Source organism: Penicillium canariense (genome assembly GCF_028826845.1).
Source record: "Penicillium canariense strain IBT 26290 chromosome Unknown utg000001l_segment0_segment0, whole genome shotgun sequence".
Taxonomy (NCBI): Eukaryota; Fungi; Ascomycota; class Eurotiomycetes; order Eurotiales; family Aspergillaceae; genus Penicillium; species Penicillium canariense.
This window is the reverse complement of record NW_026622728.1, coordinates 5,290,949-5,307,907: the sequence shown is the minus strand read 5'-3', so window position 1 is coordinate 5,307,907 and position 16,959 is coordinate 5,290,949. Positions and strand designations below refer to the sequence as shown.

General features: G+C 55.2%; 6 protein-coding genes across 6 annotated transcripts; 4 read left to right on the top strand and 2 right to left on the bottom strand.

Moving 5' to 3' along the window:
- Nucleotides 1-3,285: 3,285 nt before the first annotated feature.
- Nucleotides 3,286-4,536, top strand: N7482_001793 (C2H2-type zinc finger protein; the record flags this gene model as incomplete). The annotated part of the gene is made up of 1 exon (XM_056683918.1): nt 3,286-4,536. The coding sequence occupies one exon, from the start codon at nt 3,286-3,288 to the stop codon at nt 4,534-4,536; it is 1,251 nt and encodes a 416-aa protein (XP_056547524.1).
- An 881-nt stretch (nt 4,537-5,417) lies between these two features.
- On the bottom strand, nt 5,418-5,932 carry N7482_001792 (uncharacterized protein; the record flags this gene model as incomplete). The annotated part of the gene is made up of 2 exons (XM_056683917.1): nt 5,418-5,742; nt 5,802-5,932. 2 exons carry the CDS (start codon nt 5,930-5,932, stop codon nt 5,418-5,420), a joined length of 456 nt encoding a protein of 151 aa, XP_056547523.1.
- A 211-nt stretch (nt 5,933-6,143) lies between these two features.
- On the top strand, nt 6,144-7,058 carry N7482_001791 (uncharacterized protein; the record flags this gene model as incomplete). The annotated part of the gene is made up of 1 exon (XM_056683916.1): nt 6,144-7,058. One exon carries the CDS (start codon nt 6,144-6,146, stop codon nt 7,056-7,058), a length of 915 nt encoding a protein of 304 aa, XP_056547522.1.
- A 1,633-nt stretch (nt 7,059-8,691) lies between these two features.
- N7482_001790 (U6 snRNA-associated Sm-like protein LSm1) lies at nt 8,692-9,449 on the top strand (the record flags this gene model as incomplete). The annotated part of the gene is made up of 4 exons (XM_056683915.1): nt 8,692-8,857; nt 8,929-8,997; nt 9,081-9,196; nt 9,276-9,449. 4 exons carry the CDS (start codon nt 8,692-8,694, stop codon nt 9,447-9,449), a joined length of 525 nt encoding a protein of 174 aa, XP_056547521.1.
- A 674-nt stretch (nt 9,450-10,123) lies between these two features.
- On the top strand, nt 10,124-14,442 carry N7482_001789 (mRNA-binding protein RRP12; the record flags this gene model as incomplete). The annotated part of the gene is made up of 5 exons (XM_056683914.1): nt 10,124-10,186; nt 10,257-10,751; nt 10,810-12,162; nt 12,228-14,001; nt 14,270-14,442. 5 exons carry the CDS (start codon nt 10,124-10,126, stop codon nt 14,440-14,442), a joined length of 3,858 nt encoding a protein of 1,285 aa, XP_056547520.1.
- A 396-nt stretch (nt 14,443-14,838) lies between these two features.
- On the bottom strand, nt 14,839-16,584 carry N7482_001788 (TPR domain protein; the record flags this gene model as incomplete). The annotated part of the gene is made up of 1 exon (XM_056683913.1): nt 14,839-16,584. One exon carries the CDS (start codon nt 16,582-16,584, stop codon nt 14,839-14,841), a length of 1,746 nt encoding a protein of 581 aa, XP_056547519.1.
- Nucleotides 16,585-16,959: the final 375 nt, after the last annotated feature.

Genomic DNA, 16,959 nt, shown 5'->3' with positions numbered 1-16,959 from the left:
GGCAAAATGGGCAAGGGCAAGGGCAAAATGGGCCAAAGCCGGGTAATTGCCGGGTAGGAGAGGCTGGAGGGAACAGTACCTGCTTTGGCTGGCCAAACCGCCCCCCTGCAGGGCCCGAATCCGGAGCTTCTCCAAGGCGATTGCGCCATTCCCCGTGGAGAAAACTGACGAGGCACTGTGGCAGTGCCTCCCCCAAACCCCCCCCCCTGTTTTCCCCGGAGTTGCCTGATTGGACCGACTGCGGACAAAAGGACAGCAGCAGCTCACGACTCTGTGGCCTCGAGATGGGCCCTGATCACTAACGAACTAGAAATTAATTAACTACGGGGTCGTTCCCCTGGTACCACGGAGACCCGAGGCCGAGGCGATGGCGGTGATCCGGGGTTCCCGGGAATACCCAATTATCTTCCGCCACGGAGAAACCTCCATGGGAGCGCGGCCGAAAATGGAGGGAACGGGGGACTCAGGAGCTGAAGACCGCCACTATCGTGGTTGCCGGCCTATTGTATACTTCCCATGGATGAAAATGCATACTCTATGTGGTACCTTCTGGCCACCAGGCCCAGAGGCTGCTTAAGATCGGCGACTAACAGGCTCCAAACATCCCTGCTGCACGGTTTATGCAGGCCCATCGCCCTGGATCTCGGCCCCAAGGGGTTGTGAAGGAGCCAGGCCGGGGGGGCGCAAATAGTACGGACTAGTTACGTAGGTGGAGGTGGAGGAGGATGGGACTGCTACAGCATTAACCGATCGTCTTCTTTCCTTTTGCTGGTCTCTCCCGATCCAACCAGATGGGCAAACTTCGGCACATGGGGGTCATATCGCATCCCTGCTAGAGGGCGGCTGTGTGGAAGGGTCTTGCCGAGAGGGCCTATCTTCGTGACCCCCCGTGGTGCGTGGGCTATGGGGTTAACTGTGATGAGCTATGGTTATCATCAGGTCTCGGGCAAACTAAACCCTTGGCCCCTGTCTCCACCATGTCCCGGGTTTATCGCTACACAATGAAGGGTTGTTGGTCCAGGATGTACCAGCACCTCCGCTAGAGCCTATTGTCCCGACCGGGGGATATCCCGGCCATACTCCAGACGACTCCAGACGACTCCAGATTACTCCAGGCTTCACTCCAGACTCCGGAAAACCTGGCTGCCTTCTGTGGCGGTGGGGGACGAGGAGGAGGATCTGAACCAGTGCCACTCCAGGCGGATTTAAATTGGATGGCTGAGAACAAACCGGCTCTATGGCCGGGCTCCCCGTGGCCAAGATGCAACCTGGCTCATGGGCTGGATGCTGGCAAGGGAGAGAAACCGACGGAAGCGCCCAGAGCTGAGCGTAGGTACTCGCATTCGCATTTGGCCCGCGAGGTGCGGCTTTGCGGCTGCAGGGTGCATCGTCAATAATTGGACGATCCGCGCCTATCAGTTGAGCCTATCGCGAGTCTCCGTTCGTTCATTCCTTGATCGGGGTCGGACGACTCCTCCGGCCTCGAGGTCCCAGGGCGCGGTGGTCACGGTCCTCCCATTCGTAGAATCTGGGGTATATCATCCTATCTCGCCTGGTTATCGGCGAACCGGATTTGCGTAACCACGCGATCAAAGGACGAAGGAACCGACTCCAAACCCCAATGCCACCCGGCTTGTTTTCGTGCGACCCCGTGCTGTATGACTGCTCGCCCATGACTAAATCATGCCCAAATCATGCATCATGTGTCGACATCATCGATGATCCGCCGCTTCGTCACCGGGGGCAGGTTAGGTTGGCCGGGGAAAAGCTCTGATCGAAAGACGGAGGATGGAGGTCATTGTCCGTGTTGAGGTTCTTCTGCCCCAGAATCCCGTCCGACTTGGTCTGGACTGTTCGCCGGTCTCCCTGCCGAAGCCTCTCTGCTTTCCCCCGCCATGGCGATCGCTGCCTTCGTCATTGCCACATCATGCCATCATCGTTTATCATCCATTCCTCCATTCCTCCATTCTTCCGGGGGAGAAGGGGAGGAAGCCTAATTCCTGCGCCCGTATCGTACTATCTCACGGGGGCCGTGATACAGTAGAGTCATCCAATGGCCGATCCCCTGCCCCCAAAGATAAGGGGGAACGCCCCAGCTTTCTCCAGTTGCGCGATAGCCGTAAGAACCGATGTATGGACCGTACGGGCCACGCACCGGCGGTCACGCCACACGGGGTTCTTCAGGAAAGTATGAGATAATCAAAGGACCTTGTGCGTCGCGTCGGAACTAGCCCTGGTCCCCACACTTGCGGTATGGAGTACGTAGCCCTGTCTTTTTTCTTTTTTTTTTTTTTTTTTTTTTACCCTGCTCGTTTCGTCCCTCTTCCCCGAAACGCCATCACTTCCGTACATCCAATCCCATCCCATGGCCATCCGACTCTGCCATGACACAAACGATATGGGGGGATGATCCGTGTCGCAGATACTGTAGTTCGTCGTAGAAGCCACACCCCATGAAGTTTCCATAATTGAATGATGTGATCATTTGATGATTTGATTAGATGATTCCGTGGTGAAGAGACACAAGAGCCAAGCCCCCAGGAATGGATGGTACGGCGATCGACCAGTGCACGTTGCCTACCTTTTTTTCTTTTTCTGTTTGGGGCTGCGAATTTTTCAGCGTGCTATTTCCCCATTCGGTTTTTTTTTCTTTTCCCTTTTTGCCCCGTCCCTTCTTTTCCCCCACACGCTGCTCAACCTTGTTGCGATCCGATAAGTCTCGTCCTTTTTTTTCTTTTCTTTTTTGATTTTTGATTTTTGGATTTTGGATTTTCTGAGTTTTCCCCCCACCCAAACCACCCAACCAAAGCGCCGATTCCGAGCCTGCCCTTTCTCCCCGATTTCTCCCTTCCTCATTTTTCCCCTCCATTCCTCATACTTCCTCCCCCGTCTTCTCCTTCCTCCCTCTTTTATTATCTCCTGCTCCCCAGATCGTCGTCTCCAGGTTCTTTCTTCTCTCTCCCCTCGCATCCCTACATCCCCATATTTCTACCCAACTGTTGTGCACTGCCGCTCCGAGCACTGCATCACCCTCCTGGACCACCCGAGGATTTATACCATCCTCCGATCCGCGCTTGCCATCATCTCCCCCCCTCGGGTGCTGATCGACCGGACAATTTTAGCTCGGGAACCCCTGCGGTGATAAATCATCCCTCCGCCTCGGCTCGTCCGTCTTTCTTTTCCCCCTCCCCCCCCCCCCCCCTAAATCCTTGGAGTTACTGGGCCCTGCCCTTCCCGGCTATATATCCGGTCTCGTCCCACCTTCCGCCCTCAGGAGATATTCACATGTCTCCCCCGGCCTCCGTGGGTTTCTCCAATCTCCTGAACCCTCAAGAAGCAGCGGATCCTGCCTCCTCTTCTTCTCCTCAATCCACTGCATCACCTTCCTCTGAACCCTCCATGGCGTCTTCTGTGAGCTTGCTGCCGCCCCTCATGAAGGGTGCGCGCCCCGCCAACGAGGAGGTCCGCCAGGATCTTCCCCGGCCCTACAAATGCCCTCTCTGCGACCGTGCTTTCCACCGACTGGAGCACCAGACCCGTCACATCCGGACGCATACCGGCGAGAAGCCCCACGCCTGCCAGTTCCCTGGCTGCACCAAGCGCTTCAGCCGCTCTGACGAGCTGACCCGTCACTCGCGCATTCACAACAATCCCAACTCGCGCCGAAGCAACAAGGCTCAGCACCTCGCGGCCGCCGCGGCCGCTGCGGCGGGCCAGGATGCCGCCATGGTCACCGCGGCCAACATGATGCCCCCGCCCAGCAAACCCATCTCTCGCTCGGCGCCCGTCTCCCAGGTCGGCTCCCCCGATGTCTCCCCCCCACACTCCTTCTCCAACTACGCCAACCACATGCGCTCCAACCTGGGTCCTTACTCGCGCACCACGGAGCGCGCTTCTTCGGGCATGGATATCAACCTCCTGGCCACCGCAGCCTCGCAGGTCGAGCGGGATGACCACATGGGCTTCCACGGATCGCGACACCACATGTACGGCTCGCGCCATCACACTGGGCGTGGCCTGCCCTCGCTCTCGGCCTATGCCATCTCACAGAACATGACTCGGTCGCATTCCAACGACGATGACGACGGCTACGGGCATCGGGTGAAGCGCTCGCGCCCCAACTCGCCCAACTCCACCGCTCCCTCGTCCCCGACCTTCTCGCACGATTCGCTTTCGCCCACTCCCGACCACACCCCCTTGGCTACTCCGGCGCACTCCCCCCGCCTGCGCCCCTTGGGAGCGAATGAGCTGCACCTGCCTTCCATCCGCCACCTGTCTCTCCAGCACACTCCTGCGCTGGCACCGATGGAGCCCCAACCCGAGGGTCCCAACTACTACAGCCCCGGCCAAGGCCACATGGGTCCCAGCATCACCGACATCATGTCAAAACCGGACGGTACGCAGCGTAAGCTGCCCGTGCCGCAGGTTCCCAAGGTTGCGGTGCAGGACATGCTCAACCCCGCCACTGGCTTCGCTTCGATGTCCTCGTCGACGAGCAATTCCGTCGCGGGCGGCGACCTGTCAGATCGCTTCTGATTTCTTGTTTCCGGGGCTCTGCCTTCCCCCATCCTTCTTATGTCTTCTGAATTTGTGTCATGCGCGCTACGAAACGATATAGACTTGTGCATTTTTCTGGGTTGCAGGCATCAACGGTGTCGGTTTGGATGGATCGGTTACTGTTTCCTTTCTCTTATCTACTTTCTGTTTTCCCTTCTCTGCTGGATCACGGCGTCTCTTACCAAATAGATTGGCGGGGCAATTCTGTTTCTGGTCTTTTTGCCCTTCTTTCGCGACCAAAACTCTTCTTTTTCTTTTCCTCTCGTGATTCTCCCCTCTGTGAGGCCTGTGGTCTCTTATCTTACACTTGGACCACGATGTTTCTTTATTTTATTCCAACTCCAACTCTCCTAATTGCTTGCCCGGCTTCGGCTGGGAGAACAAAAATTATCTCTCTTCCATATCGGATTCCGTGAACGTAGTATGCGACAAGAATTAAGGGATTGATTGGGTCGATGGCCCCCATCAGCAGCGGGCTGTGAAGTGCGATTCAAATAGATGCCACTTGGCCAGGACCAGCAACACTCCAAGTCCAAGTCTGACGCATTATCAGACCGAAACCATTCAATCCGACATCCAAGACAACCCGGAGAAGATCACTCTCTGCTCGAACACACATATTCACCAGCTACCACAATAACCATGCCAACAACATACTACTGCACACCCCAAACATTAGCCCCTCGCCCCCGCTCCCCCTCCCATCTTAGCGCCGAAAAAAAAAAAAAAAAGGCATCAACCACCAGTTCCGTGGCAAGATGCCCAGTGCACCCAATCCTCACGTCTTGCGTTTCTAGCTCTGCTCCACTACTCTTCATGCCCTCCCGCGATGATGGGTCTGCAAGCTTGAGCTGTTGTTCTTAAGCGTTCGGTTCTGTGCTGGCGGCAGGCAGGCTCCACTTGCTTGCGGTACGTCGTGCCCGCGGCCGCGCGCACTGGCCGGCCGCGCCGGTTTCTGGGATGTCGTGCATGCTGACGGGTTTGACTAGGTACATTCGTCTGTCAGCAACGTGCCCGGCTTCGGCTTGGGCCTGGTTTTGGGCTTGAGCTGTGGCAGCAAGGTCGTTGGTGAGTATCGCGATTTGATCGTGGCTGGTGAGGCGAGGTGCGAAGTATAGTCGCAGAGGCACACGGCTGGATTCGGGCGTATGTATACCGATCTCTGTTTTCTTTCCTGTCTGTCCTCTGCCCTCTGGCCCCCATCATGTTCTCGATGTCTCGTCCCGCGCAAAAGAGGTACCTACCGTCCCAGGCAACGCGGTATCTCCGAGCGGCCGGTGACGACAACCACACAGACGGTCCCAGGCCCTCCAATGCCCTGTCTGGTGTAGAAGCAGCCCGTGATATCCCCCGCGCATCGCGCCGTGCGGAGCATGTCGGAGCGTCCACCAGCAGCAGCCCCAGATTTCTCCCGCCTCCGTCCTGTCCTGTCCCTTCGACACAAGTACGTTCTCGATCAGCGTCGGTTCTAACCTCTCAAACTCAGATCCAGCTCCGCTTTCTGCACGGCAACTGTCTCCGCTCCGATGCCTGCTAGCACCCCCATCCGGCAAAAGCAAAGTGAGGTGATCGTCTGCGCCACCCCAATGCCCTCGTCCTCCTCGCCGACCCTACCGGGTCTGACGAGCGGATCGTCGTCGACGTCGATCTCCTCCGTGGAGACGAGGTCTGATGGCGGATCTGGTGGGTGGTTTGGTCCTGCACTTGTGCAAGGACTCGGGCCTGGACTTGAGCCTGGCTTTGCTGGGAGAGCTGAGCAGGGCCAGGTGCTGGAGGAGAACGAGATGGCGCCTGTTGTCACTGATATGATCGGCGACGGGACGCGCGCACGCTCGCAGGCGTCTTCATCGTCGTGGAGTACGGCCACGCCGTCGGTGAGTTCCGCAGGGTTGTCGCTGGCAGACCTGAGCATGAATCCCAACGCCGAGTCCGGGATCTATGTTTGTTTGTTCCACATGCTGGACTGTCACGACGCCTTCGACGACGCAGCGCAGTGGCGCACTCATGTCCTCAGTCATTTCCGAACGCACCCACCGCCACGGACGGCGCGGTGCCCTCTCTGCCCCGATACAGAGTTTATCGACAAACAAGAAGACGCCGGCGCTGCGTCACCTACACCGATTGAAACCGGGCTCAACTCCGCGCCCCACGCACCTTGCACCTCGCAAGATCAAGATCAAGATCCAGATCCAGATCAACCTTCAGCATGGGACCGCTTGCTCAACCACGTCGCCGGTGAACACTACCAGCACGGCCAGACACTGGCAGGCAGCAGACCGGACTTCGAGCTTATGCGCTACCTGTACGGGCTACGCCTCATCTCGGATGCCCAGTTCAAAGCCATGCAGCTTGCGCCCGCGCCGTCAAGCCCGGCATATCACCGCTCGCAGGATGGCGTCCGCGCTAGCATCGGGTCTGCGGATGAGCCGTACTGCGCGCCGTATAGTCGACGGCGGGAAGAGAGGATGCGGGGGCAGCAGAGAGGTGTCAGTGTGGTATGAGGTATGAACTTGCGAGGATCGGACAAAACAACTGTGGTACTCTTGTGGTGGATTTCCTTGAGCGTTTCCGTTTTCATTTCCGTTTCGTTGCCTTTCTTCTTTGACCTATCGTCCAGAATATTCCCCCTTGTTTCTTGTTTCTTGTATTTTGTTTTGTCCTTTTTTTCAATTTGTCGTCGCTTCTGTATAGCTGTATTTGTGCAGTGATGTGCGCCTCAACATTGGGTCTTGTTTAGATTGGTAATAGTCCAGATGCCGGGGTTAATTCGTCTGCTCTCGAATTGAATGATGTGGACGTGTCACGAGTATTGGCATGGATTTGAGCCTCTTCAGATGGAGCGGTCGTTTGTCCTCCCGCGAGATCTATGCAAGCCTAGACGGGTCACCTGATTTCGTTGGTCACATGATCCCTGTCGTTTTCGATAGATCTGATGCTTGTCCTGTGTTATTGAGGTGGGATTGATTTCTAGTCTGTTTCGCTCTTTCCTGTGGTTTATGGCTGAGGGTCTTGGGGTTGTGGTCCAACGGGGTGGATATGTATATCAATCACTGCCCCTTCCACACCGCTACACTCGATGCAACAACTGTTTTTTTCTACCCGTTTGATTGGGTCGTATATCAACAAATCATCTGTCTTTAGAGAGAATGTTACAGGTCACGAGGCATAGGTACTGTAAGCAAGATGAGTTGGAATACCGGGAATCCTAATCTCCGCGGAAAAACATGCTCTTGATTCCACGGCTCCGGACCATTTCCTGAGCCATCAAGGAAGGTGTGCACCAGTCTCCATGCAGGATTCGTGGTACATGCTATAGAAATTAAAGGGGAGGTATTAGTGGTTAGCATGGTTGGTACCTCAGCATCTACAATGGATTTATTGATTTGGGTTGCCCGCCTATATGATATTCATTCTTTTGTCAGCACCTAAGCTGACCTGTTGGCTGGAGCAAATCTAGCGCAAGGTATCATAATAATTAGAGCAGGCACCTGATTGCTTTGTGTTCCCATATCCTCGGAGGGATATGACGGAGGGGTTCGCGGAATCGTAGCACGAAGAGACCATAATCGTTGATTCACCGAACCTTGACGTGGATAAAATGAAGGTGTCTAATAGAACAGGGGGGGGAATGGCTGCAAAGCTGTCTCGGCTTGCCTGGTTGGACAAGTCTGGGGGAGTTCAACAAGAATATAATTGAAAGCTGGTTGTGAGCTTTCCAGGTTTTGTTGGACGTGTTTGCAATATTCTGATGCTTCAACACTGTCCCCGCTAGGTGGAAATAATGGTACGAGAAGTGGCCAATCGGCTCGAAAAGAGTACTAGGGATAATACCATTGAAACGAGAGAGTTGTAAATACCATTGTCAATTGCTGATTGATAGGGCTGCGGGCACCAAAGCAAACAAGACAAACTCACCGCCCTTGATGTCCATCTCCGGCTCGGAGAACTCCCTCAAGCTGTCGCAGATTTGGCTGCTCTCTCTGATCGACTCGTGCGGCCTCACACAGAATGAGAACGTTGCCTTCTTCGTGCTAAATTCGAAATTACCACCACCTCCGGACTCTCAGTCGCTCGCCCGCTCGCCCTACCGATTTCTCACTACCCCCCACCTCCCACCTCCCAACCACTGCCGACATGGAGCGGCTATCTCTAAACGAAAGTCCTGGCAATACGCAACAGCAGAGACAACAAACCCAGCAAAATGCGCTTGGTCCCCAAGCACCGATGACCCAATCCGGTCCTCCACAACTTCCCCCTCAGATGTTTACGACCGCCGCACAACTGCTGGATTTGACAGATAGTACGTCGATTTGAATGGATGGTAGCTCTCCGAGCGCCTTGACTGATGCGGGCATCACTTCCATCCTACAGAGAAACTTGTCCTTGTCCTGCGTGACGGGAGGAAATTGATTGGCGTGTTGCGAAGTTGGGATCAATTCGGTATGAAACGCTGCCTCGCGGAACCAAGAACCAAGAAGCGTTGGCTTACCACATGCCCTCCGTGTTGGCGCGTTTTTTTGTAGCGAACCTTGTTCTTCAGGATACTATTGAACGAATCTACGCTGGAAAGCTCTACGCGGACGTCCCGCGCGGCATCTTCCTCGTGCGTGGCGAGAACGTCCTCCTGCTGGGCGAAGTGGTGCGTTGGAGGAACCCTTGAGACCCCGACAGTCATTGCTTGTCGCATTAGGACTCGATGCTAATACACATCTATACAGGATCTTGACCGCGAGGACGAAGTCCCCACTTCCGTCACTAAAGCGCCGTTTGAGGAGGTTTTCGAACTGAAGAAGAAGGAAGATAGCAAGCGCAAGAGCAGCGATAAGAAGCGGTATACCGAGCTCCAGGCACTCGGATTCGAGCCTGAGCATAGCGGCGAGATTTTGTTCTAAGCGCGATAGTGCGTGGTTGGCTTGTGCGATCCTTCTGCCGTTGTCCCAAAGACCCCGACCAAGATGCCTCATGACTTGAAACCATTGAGTGTTCTCCATGCGAGGTGACACTTGATTTAGGGACATGAATATCCTATGCGCTATCTGTTCCGTGATGTTCAACTGTTGAGTGCAAGTAAGGAGTTTTTGCCTGGTCATGGCCCACTTTTTCATACCGGCTCTAAAGATTTTTCAAGGCATGTTGGAGTTGTGGACATCGGCTTATAGAGGGATCAAGGGGGTATATACCGCGGATTTGAATCCAAGCTGTCAAACCTCGATCTGGAGCGGATGCTGTTGTACCGCCCCTTCCGCATACCATTGCTGCTTAAAGATGGTGGGACGCGGGCGGACAACGGTGTAGCGACCATCAGCATACCCCAGTTGGGACATGGTTTCATTTTTTTCCCCTGTTCAATAGTAACAAATTCACGAGTTGACGGTTCATATGGTACAAAGAAGACGAAATAAAATCAAAAGAGAGTGAGCAGTCCGCGGCGGTGGGTTAATAGATGCTTATCGATAACTCCGCCAAGAACCCGCTGTACCTTTTTTTTTCTCACCTTTTTTCTCCATCACCGCTAGAACAGCCTCCCCGCACGCTGTCCTTCTCCCCCTCGTCGTCAACAATCATCATGGCGACTCTGGCGGAGAAGCTCGAGAAGATCAAGTCTCCTAAGCTGCAGAACCAGCACCATGTAAGTTTCCGTTCGATCGCTCCAAGGCCTGCGGCAGATCCAGATCGCTAACCGCTAATGCAAAATGCAGACTGCTGTGGTGCTTTCTGCAGTGGAAGATACCCTTCGTGACCAAAAGGCCGACTTTTCCTCAACAGCCTATTTCGCTGCACTCCTTGCGCTCCTCTCCCAGTCGCTGTCCGCCGAGCAAGGCATCGTCAACAAGGATCTGGCGACGTCCGTCATCTACCTTCTGGACATCACCACCACCTTCGTGCCTGCACCGATTCTTCGCTCGAAATTTTCTCAGATTCTTACTAGTCTCGCGCCCGCACTTTCCCTCCCCGAAGTTGACGCCCCGCTCCTGCGTCCGTCAATTGGTTGCCTCGAGTCACTCCTCATCGCTCAAGATGCCGCTGCGTGGAACTTGCCTCACACTCAGGTTGGGCCCCGCCGCGCGACGGCGGGCCTACTGAGCCTTTCGGTCGACCACCGGCCTAAGGTGCGGAAGCGCGCCCAGGAAGCACTTATCAAGGTTTTGAAGGCACCCCCCGAGTCCGTCGCTGGACCACCCGGCTGCGGATATGTGCGCCGAGTCTGCGATGAAGACTCTGGGCGATGGCATTCAAGCTGCTGCTAAGCAGAAGAAGGGTCGGCAAGATGCCCACCGTGACAACCACGAGCCGCTCATTATTCACTCTTTGCAACTCGTCAAGACTATTGCGTCCGCATCGGGCGGCTGGCCGAGTAAGAAGATCGAGGCACTGTGCGAACTGTTGATGAATGCATCCCGCTCCAGCAACGAGTACATAACCATGGGCGCTTTCGAGGTCTTTGAGGTGATCTTTGAAGGCATGGCAGACGAGTTCTCATCTGCCAAGCTCCCCCGTCTGTTGGATGCTATCTCCGAGCTCAAACCTGCACAGAACGACTCGCAGCTGCTTCCTCCCTGGATCGCTGTCCTGTCTCGTGGATATGATGTTTCTGCCCAGATCAACCCTGAAGATACTTTTGAAAAGCTCCCCAGTCTTTTCCAGCTCATTTCGGGATTTTTGGCTTCACCCTCGCACAACATCCGCGTTTCCGCTTCCGAGTGCTTGATCTCGTTTCTGCACAACTGTATCCCTAACAGTGTCATCGTGGATGCCTCCGTTTATGATGAGAAGACCCTGGAGAAGCTTGCCCGGTCAGCCGCCGAGCTGCTTTCTGTGAAGTACCAGGCTGCTTGGCAGGAGGTGTTCAATGTTTGCTCCGCCATGTTCGACTGCTTTAAGTGGCGATCTAGCCCCATCCTCGTTGATATTGTGACGACTATTGGCGAGCTGCGCAGTAACGAGTCCTTCCATGGCAAGAAGGAGGCCGATAGTGTTCTTGGCAGTGCCATTGAAGCTATGGGCCCTGAGGCTGTCCTCGAGCTTTTGCCGCTCAACATCATCCAACAGAAGAACGGCCAGCCCGGTCGTGTCTGGATGCTGCCTATTCTTCGTGATAGCGTTACAAATACCAATCTGGGCCACTTCCGCTCGGAGCTGGTGCCTCTGAGTGAGGCACTCTACCAGAAGATGATGGATTTCAAGTCTGCCGAGAAGCCAGTGGAGACGAAGATCTTTGAAACTCTGGTTCAGCAGACTTGGGGCATCCTTCCGGGTTACTGTGAGCTGCCTCTTGATCTTACCGAGGCTTTCGATCAAACCTTTGCAGAGCTTCTGTCCAATGTTCTTTACAAGCAGACAGAGCTGCGTGTCGAGGTTTGCCGGGCTCTCCAGAACCTGGTTGAGTCGAACCAGGCGATCCTGACTGTTGAGAGCGATGAGGATGACTTGATCTTGCAGCGTCGCATCACGAAGTCCGCTGCCAAGAAGAACATCGCCCACCTGGCTAGCTTTGCCAGCAACTTGCTGGCGGTCCTGTTCAACGTCTACAGTCAGACTCTTCCCCACCACCGTGGCTACATCCTGCAGTGTATTAATGCCTACCTGAGCATCACCCCCGAGGAAGTTAGTCAAACTATCCCCCAGATGATATACCGTCTGTCCAATTTGCTAATATTCATCAACTATAGGAACTCAATGAGACTTTCACTCGGGTTACGACGATGCTCGAGTCTTCATTAGTTGAGGAACAAAATGCGCCCGCTAAGCAGGGCTTGTCTGACAAGATGCCGCCAACTTCTCACACCCTGATTGACCTGGTCATTGCCATGTCCATCTACTTGCCGCGCTCTAGCTTCAGTGGACTCTTCGCTATGGCTGCGACCATCCTCAACGGCTCTTCGCCCAACCCGGACCAGCAGCTCATCAAGAAGGCCTACAAACTGATTCCTCGCCTTGCCTCCACCGAGACCGGCCGCGCCGCTTTGGAGGAGCGCAGTGGTGAGTTGCAGACTCTTATGCTGGCCACGTCCGACACAACCCCCGCATCGGGTCGTCGAGACCGTATGCTCGCTATCGACGAGCTAGTCACAAACTTGCCCACATCAGACCTGCATTTTATTCCTTCTATCTTGTCAGAGGTGGTCCTCGGCTGTAAGGAGAGCAATGAGAAGGCCCGTACCGCTGCTTTCGATCTGTTGATCCATCTTGCTCGCCGCACCATCGACTCCGAGCGTAACCCGCCTGGCACTGTGATCCGCAACTCGCTTGTGCCTCACATGCCGGACGACTCGCCCGATGCCCCGGCCACCATCGAGGAATTCTTCACCATGGTGTCTGCCGGTCTGGCTGGCTCATCGCCCCACATGGTCGCTGCGTCCGTCACAGCTTTGTCGCGTCTCTTCTTCGAGTTCTACAAGGACCTGCGCCCTGAGGTCCTTTCGGATCTTGTCCAGACCGTTGAGCTTTTCCTTACCAGCAACAATCGCGAGATTGTCCGATCCGTCCTCGGTTTCGTCAAGGTTGCTGTTGTCATTCTCCCCGACGAGACTCTGCGTCCGCGCCTGTCTACCCTTGTCCCCAATCTTATGGCTTGGAACAAGGAGCACAAGGGCCGTCTGCGTAGCAAGGTGAAGGGTATCATTGACCGCTTAGTGCGTCGCATCGGTGCTCCTCTGATGGAGGCCCTTGTCGGTGAGGAGGATCGCAAGCTTGTCGTGAACATTCGGAAGCAGCGTGAGCGCAACAAGCGTAAGAAGAAGGAGGGTGCTGCTGATGATGACGAGGAGGAAGACGACGACAAGGCACCCGGCCAACAGCAGTCCGGCAACGCCTTTGACAAGGCCGTGTACGGCTCCGACTTCTCCGACTCTGATGAGGACTTTGACGATGATGCTAGCGAGATTGACGTCGACAACGACGGGCAGGCTCGCATCAAGGGTCGTGGCCCTGGTGGCAAGAAGAAGTCTGCACAGAGCAGCCAGTACATCCGCGAGATGTCTCCCGAGGATAACCCGCTGGATCTGCTCGCACCCGATGCCCTGGCCAACATCTCCACCACCAAACCCAGCCTGCGCTTCCTGAACACCGGCCCCGGCTCCAAGAAGAGGCGTTCGGCCAAGTTTGACGCCGACGGCCGCCTTATCCTCGGCGATAACGATGCTGCCGATGTTGAGATGAGCGGCGCCGCCCAGGGCGGTAGCGGCATCAACGCCTACCTCGCTGCGGTCAGCGGCCCTGATGCTGTCCGTCGCGGCCAGAAAGGCAAGGTCAAGATGGGCCAGGCTAAGAGAGGTGGCGGTGATGCTATGGACCTGGATGATGAGGATGATGCAGCTGCTATTGGTGAGGATCTTCGGTCCAAGGGCCAAGGTCAGGGTCGTCGCGGCCTGGGCGCCCCTAAGACGCCCGGTGCTCCCGGTGCTGGTCGCATCGAGAAGCGCCGCAGTCCCGGCGGGATGACTGGTCGGGGAGGCCCTCGCCCTGGCCGTGGCGGTGGTCGTGGCTTTGGTCGCGGCGATGGCCGTGGTGGTGGTCGTGGCTTTGGTCGTGGCGGTGGCCGTGGGGGCGGTCGTGGCTTTGGTCGTGGCGACCGTGGTGGTGGTCGTGGCGGCGGTCGTGGTGATGGTCGTGGCGGCGGTCGTGGTGACGGCCGTGGCCGGGGACGATGGTAGTCGCCTTGTTTTCCTTCCCTGTATTGATGAACGGCGCGGAAGAATGGATACTGTGGCAGTTCTTGCGGTTGTCGAAATCCAACTGTCTCTCTTTGACTCTGTCACCACCGTGCCTCGTCTCTGGTCACTCTCATCCCCATGTTTAATTGTTGACGTTATTCCTCATAATACCCCCCCCTCGTTGGCGATTCCGTTTGGGGGTCGGCTCGGAGTCACATTCAGCCCTGGCTGATTGGACCTGTCTTCTTGTCATGATTCGATTACGAGCAAAAGTTTTTGTTAGGGCAGCTGCACATAGAACGGTTTTATTCTCTTTGGTCTTGAATATTTTTTTTTCTGAATTCTGGTATCCATCCGTCTTGTTCTGTAGGAGGAGAGTTGACTCTGTGAGATTGTGTGAGATTGTGTGATAGTTGTGAATAGAATCATTTCCACCCGCAACATACTGTATTATTGAGCCTTGCTATGGAGGATGTGATTGGGCAGCAACAGTCCTGTCATCTAGGTTATGCTGTCATTCCCTATTGGGGGGATTGTCATTGCCTTGGACGGACTGAATGCTACAACAAAGTACTTCTTGGATACATTCTTGTGTAAAATAATCGGAGGAAGACAGGCCAACGATCCCCTAGTGATGAGTACCACCAACACCACAAGTAGTAGTGACCTTTGGGGCTTGCGAGGTGTCCAGTCTACAAAAGCAGGAAGACTGAATAGGTACGTCGGCCACTGCCAATGCTTGGCAGGTGGCAGGTTCCATCGCAGAAGCTTCTTCAGTCTTTCCCAGTCGCACCAAGCACTCATAATACCCTTGCAGTGCCCAGACATTGTTTGGATGACGGGCGGCTCGGATCAAAGTATCATCAATCCCCAAATCAGCTCTATATACCGCCGCAGCTTCCTCGAGATGGCCTTGCTCAAGACTCAGAGCGGCATAGGCATGTCTCGTGGGTTGCATCCAGGGCCAAGGCTCGCTATACGACAGGTTGTCATCTAGCACGATGGCGGCCCGAAGACTGGCAAAGGCCTCGCTGTACTCTTCATGTCGATATGCAATCTCGCCATCCAGCATCTTGCTGGCAACAGCCAGTACTTGGAGACAGGTCCCATTGTAGGCAAGACGGGATTCTGGGACGGCCGTGACAGCTTCCCGGAAGAGACCACGTTCCTTCTCTGCAGCTTCGAGCTGTCCTGTGGCTGCGTATGCGAGGCTCCTGCCGTAATGGACAGTCGCGGTCACCACGCAGAATAGCTCTGGATCCTTCGGGAGCTCCAGATCGATGAGCTCTTGCCACATGCCAAAGCGCACCATGACATGCGCGCGAGACGTAAGAAAGTATTCAAGCCAGTCCGCCATGGGAGGTGAAGTAACTCGGAGCACCTTCTCTGGAAGAGTCGCCTCCATACGGTTCACTGCATCCATTGCCACCTTTGATTGGCCCGAAAACATCGCGGCATAGATCAACGAATGGTAGTCGTGCAGACGATAGAATGTGTAGAAATTAAAGGCACCGGCGCGGTGATAGTACTTCTCATCGGCAAGGGTCGATGCATGGTTCGATGTGACCGATCGCTTCCAGTCGCCGACCAGTATATCGAGATGAGTGGGCATGTGATGCATATGTCCCGCATCTGGAACCAAGTGGCGGAGGTGATTCGCGATGGCTAGACCTCGCTCGGGGTACGGCGACATCTCGATGTAGTGGATATAGAAGTGGAGGAGCCCTGGGTGCCCAGAGGCCCCGTCCTGTTCCAAGGCCGTTTCAAGGACCGATTGAATCTCTGTGGTTCGAGCCCCAACCGTAGGCTTTCCGGTGAATAGATCCCAGAGGCTCCATGGATTCAAATTCATCATGGAATCGGCATACAGTGCCGCAATATCAAGGTCGGTTTTGAATACTTCGTAGACAGATTTCATGGCCGCAGCATAGGCCACGTTTTGTGCGGCCAAATCGGGCGTAACATGGTCACTCTGGTAGCGAAACTGAATAGCATCAATGAGCGCCTGTTCCACGGGAGAAGCGTTCTCGGCGATGGCAACCTCTTTTGCCTTCCGTGAAGCATGATAAGCGCGATCCACGGAGATCTTGAGGTCGTGCGTGTCAAACCGTTCCCACGGCTTGTTGTAGTTGGGGCCCAGGGAAAAGGCTAGTCCCCAGTAGGCGATCGCGCAACATGGGTCATGGGCGATAGCTTGTTCAAAGCAATATGCAGCTTCTGCATGGTTGAAGGAGTACGCCCAGGTCAAGCCGCGGTTGAACCAGGTGAGAGTGTCTTCGCAGATGGTGGTGATCGGGCGTCCAAAGTCACCAAGGTTGTAATAATCCTCGCTTGCCGCAACGGGGGCAACTTTATTCCATGTCGCGTGCGTCATGTTTAACTGCGTTAATAGCGGCTCTTGCCCAACCTCAACACCACGTTCGGATATGAGGTGTGGACTAGACTCCCATATAACTATACCGAGGTACTGATTATGGTGTACAGATACCAAAGGGCACGAAACAAAAGCCGACGATATGGCCTTTTTGGCACACGAGGATTTGTCTCCCTCGAAGCGTTAGTGAAGTTGTTCAAGCGCTGGGCCTGGCGACTCGTCGGGTTTTTGTTTTACGGACCAATCAACTATACGCGTCATGTCCCGGATCACACGCCGCAGTCCCCAAGGTTGCCTCCGCGAGCATTTCGCCACGTGCCCCGTTTAGGTTAGACACGAACCATCTGTTGACCCAATATGACCAGAAATGATTAT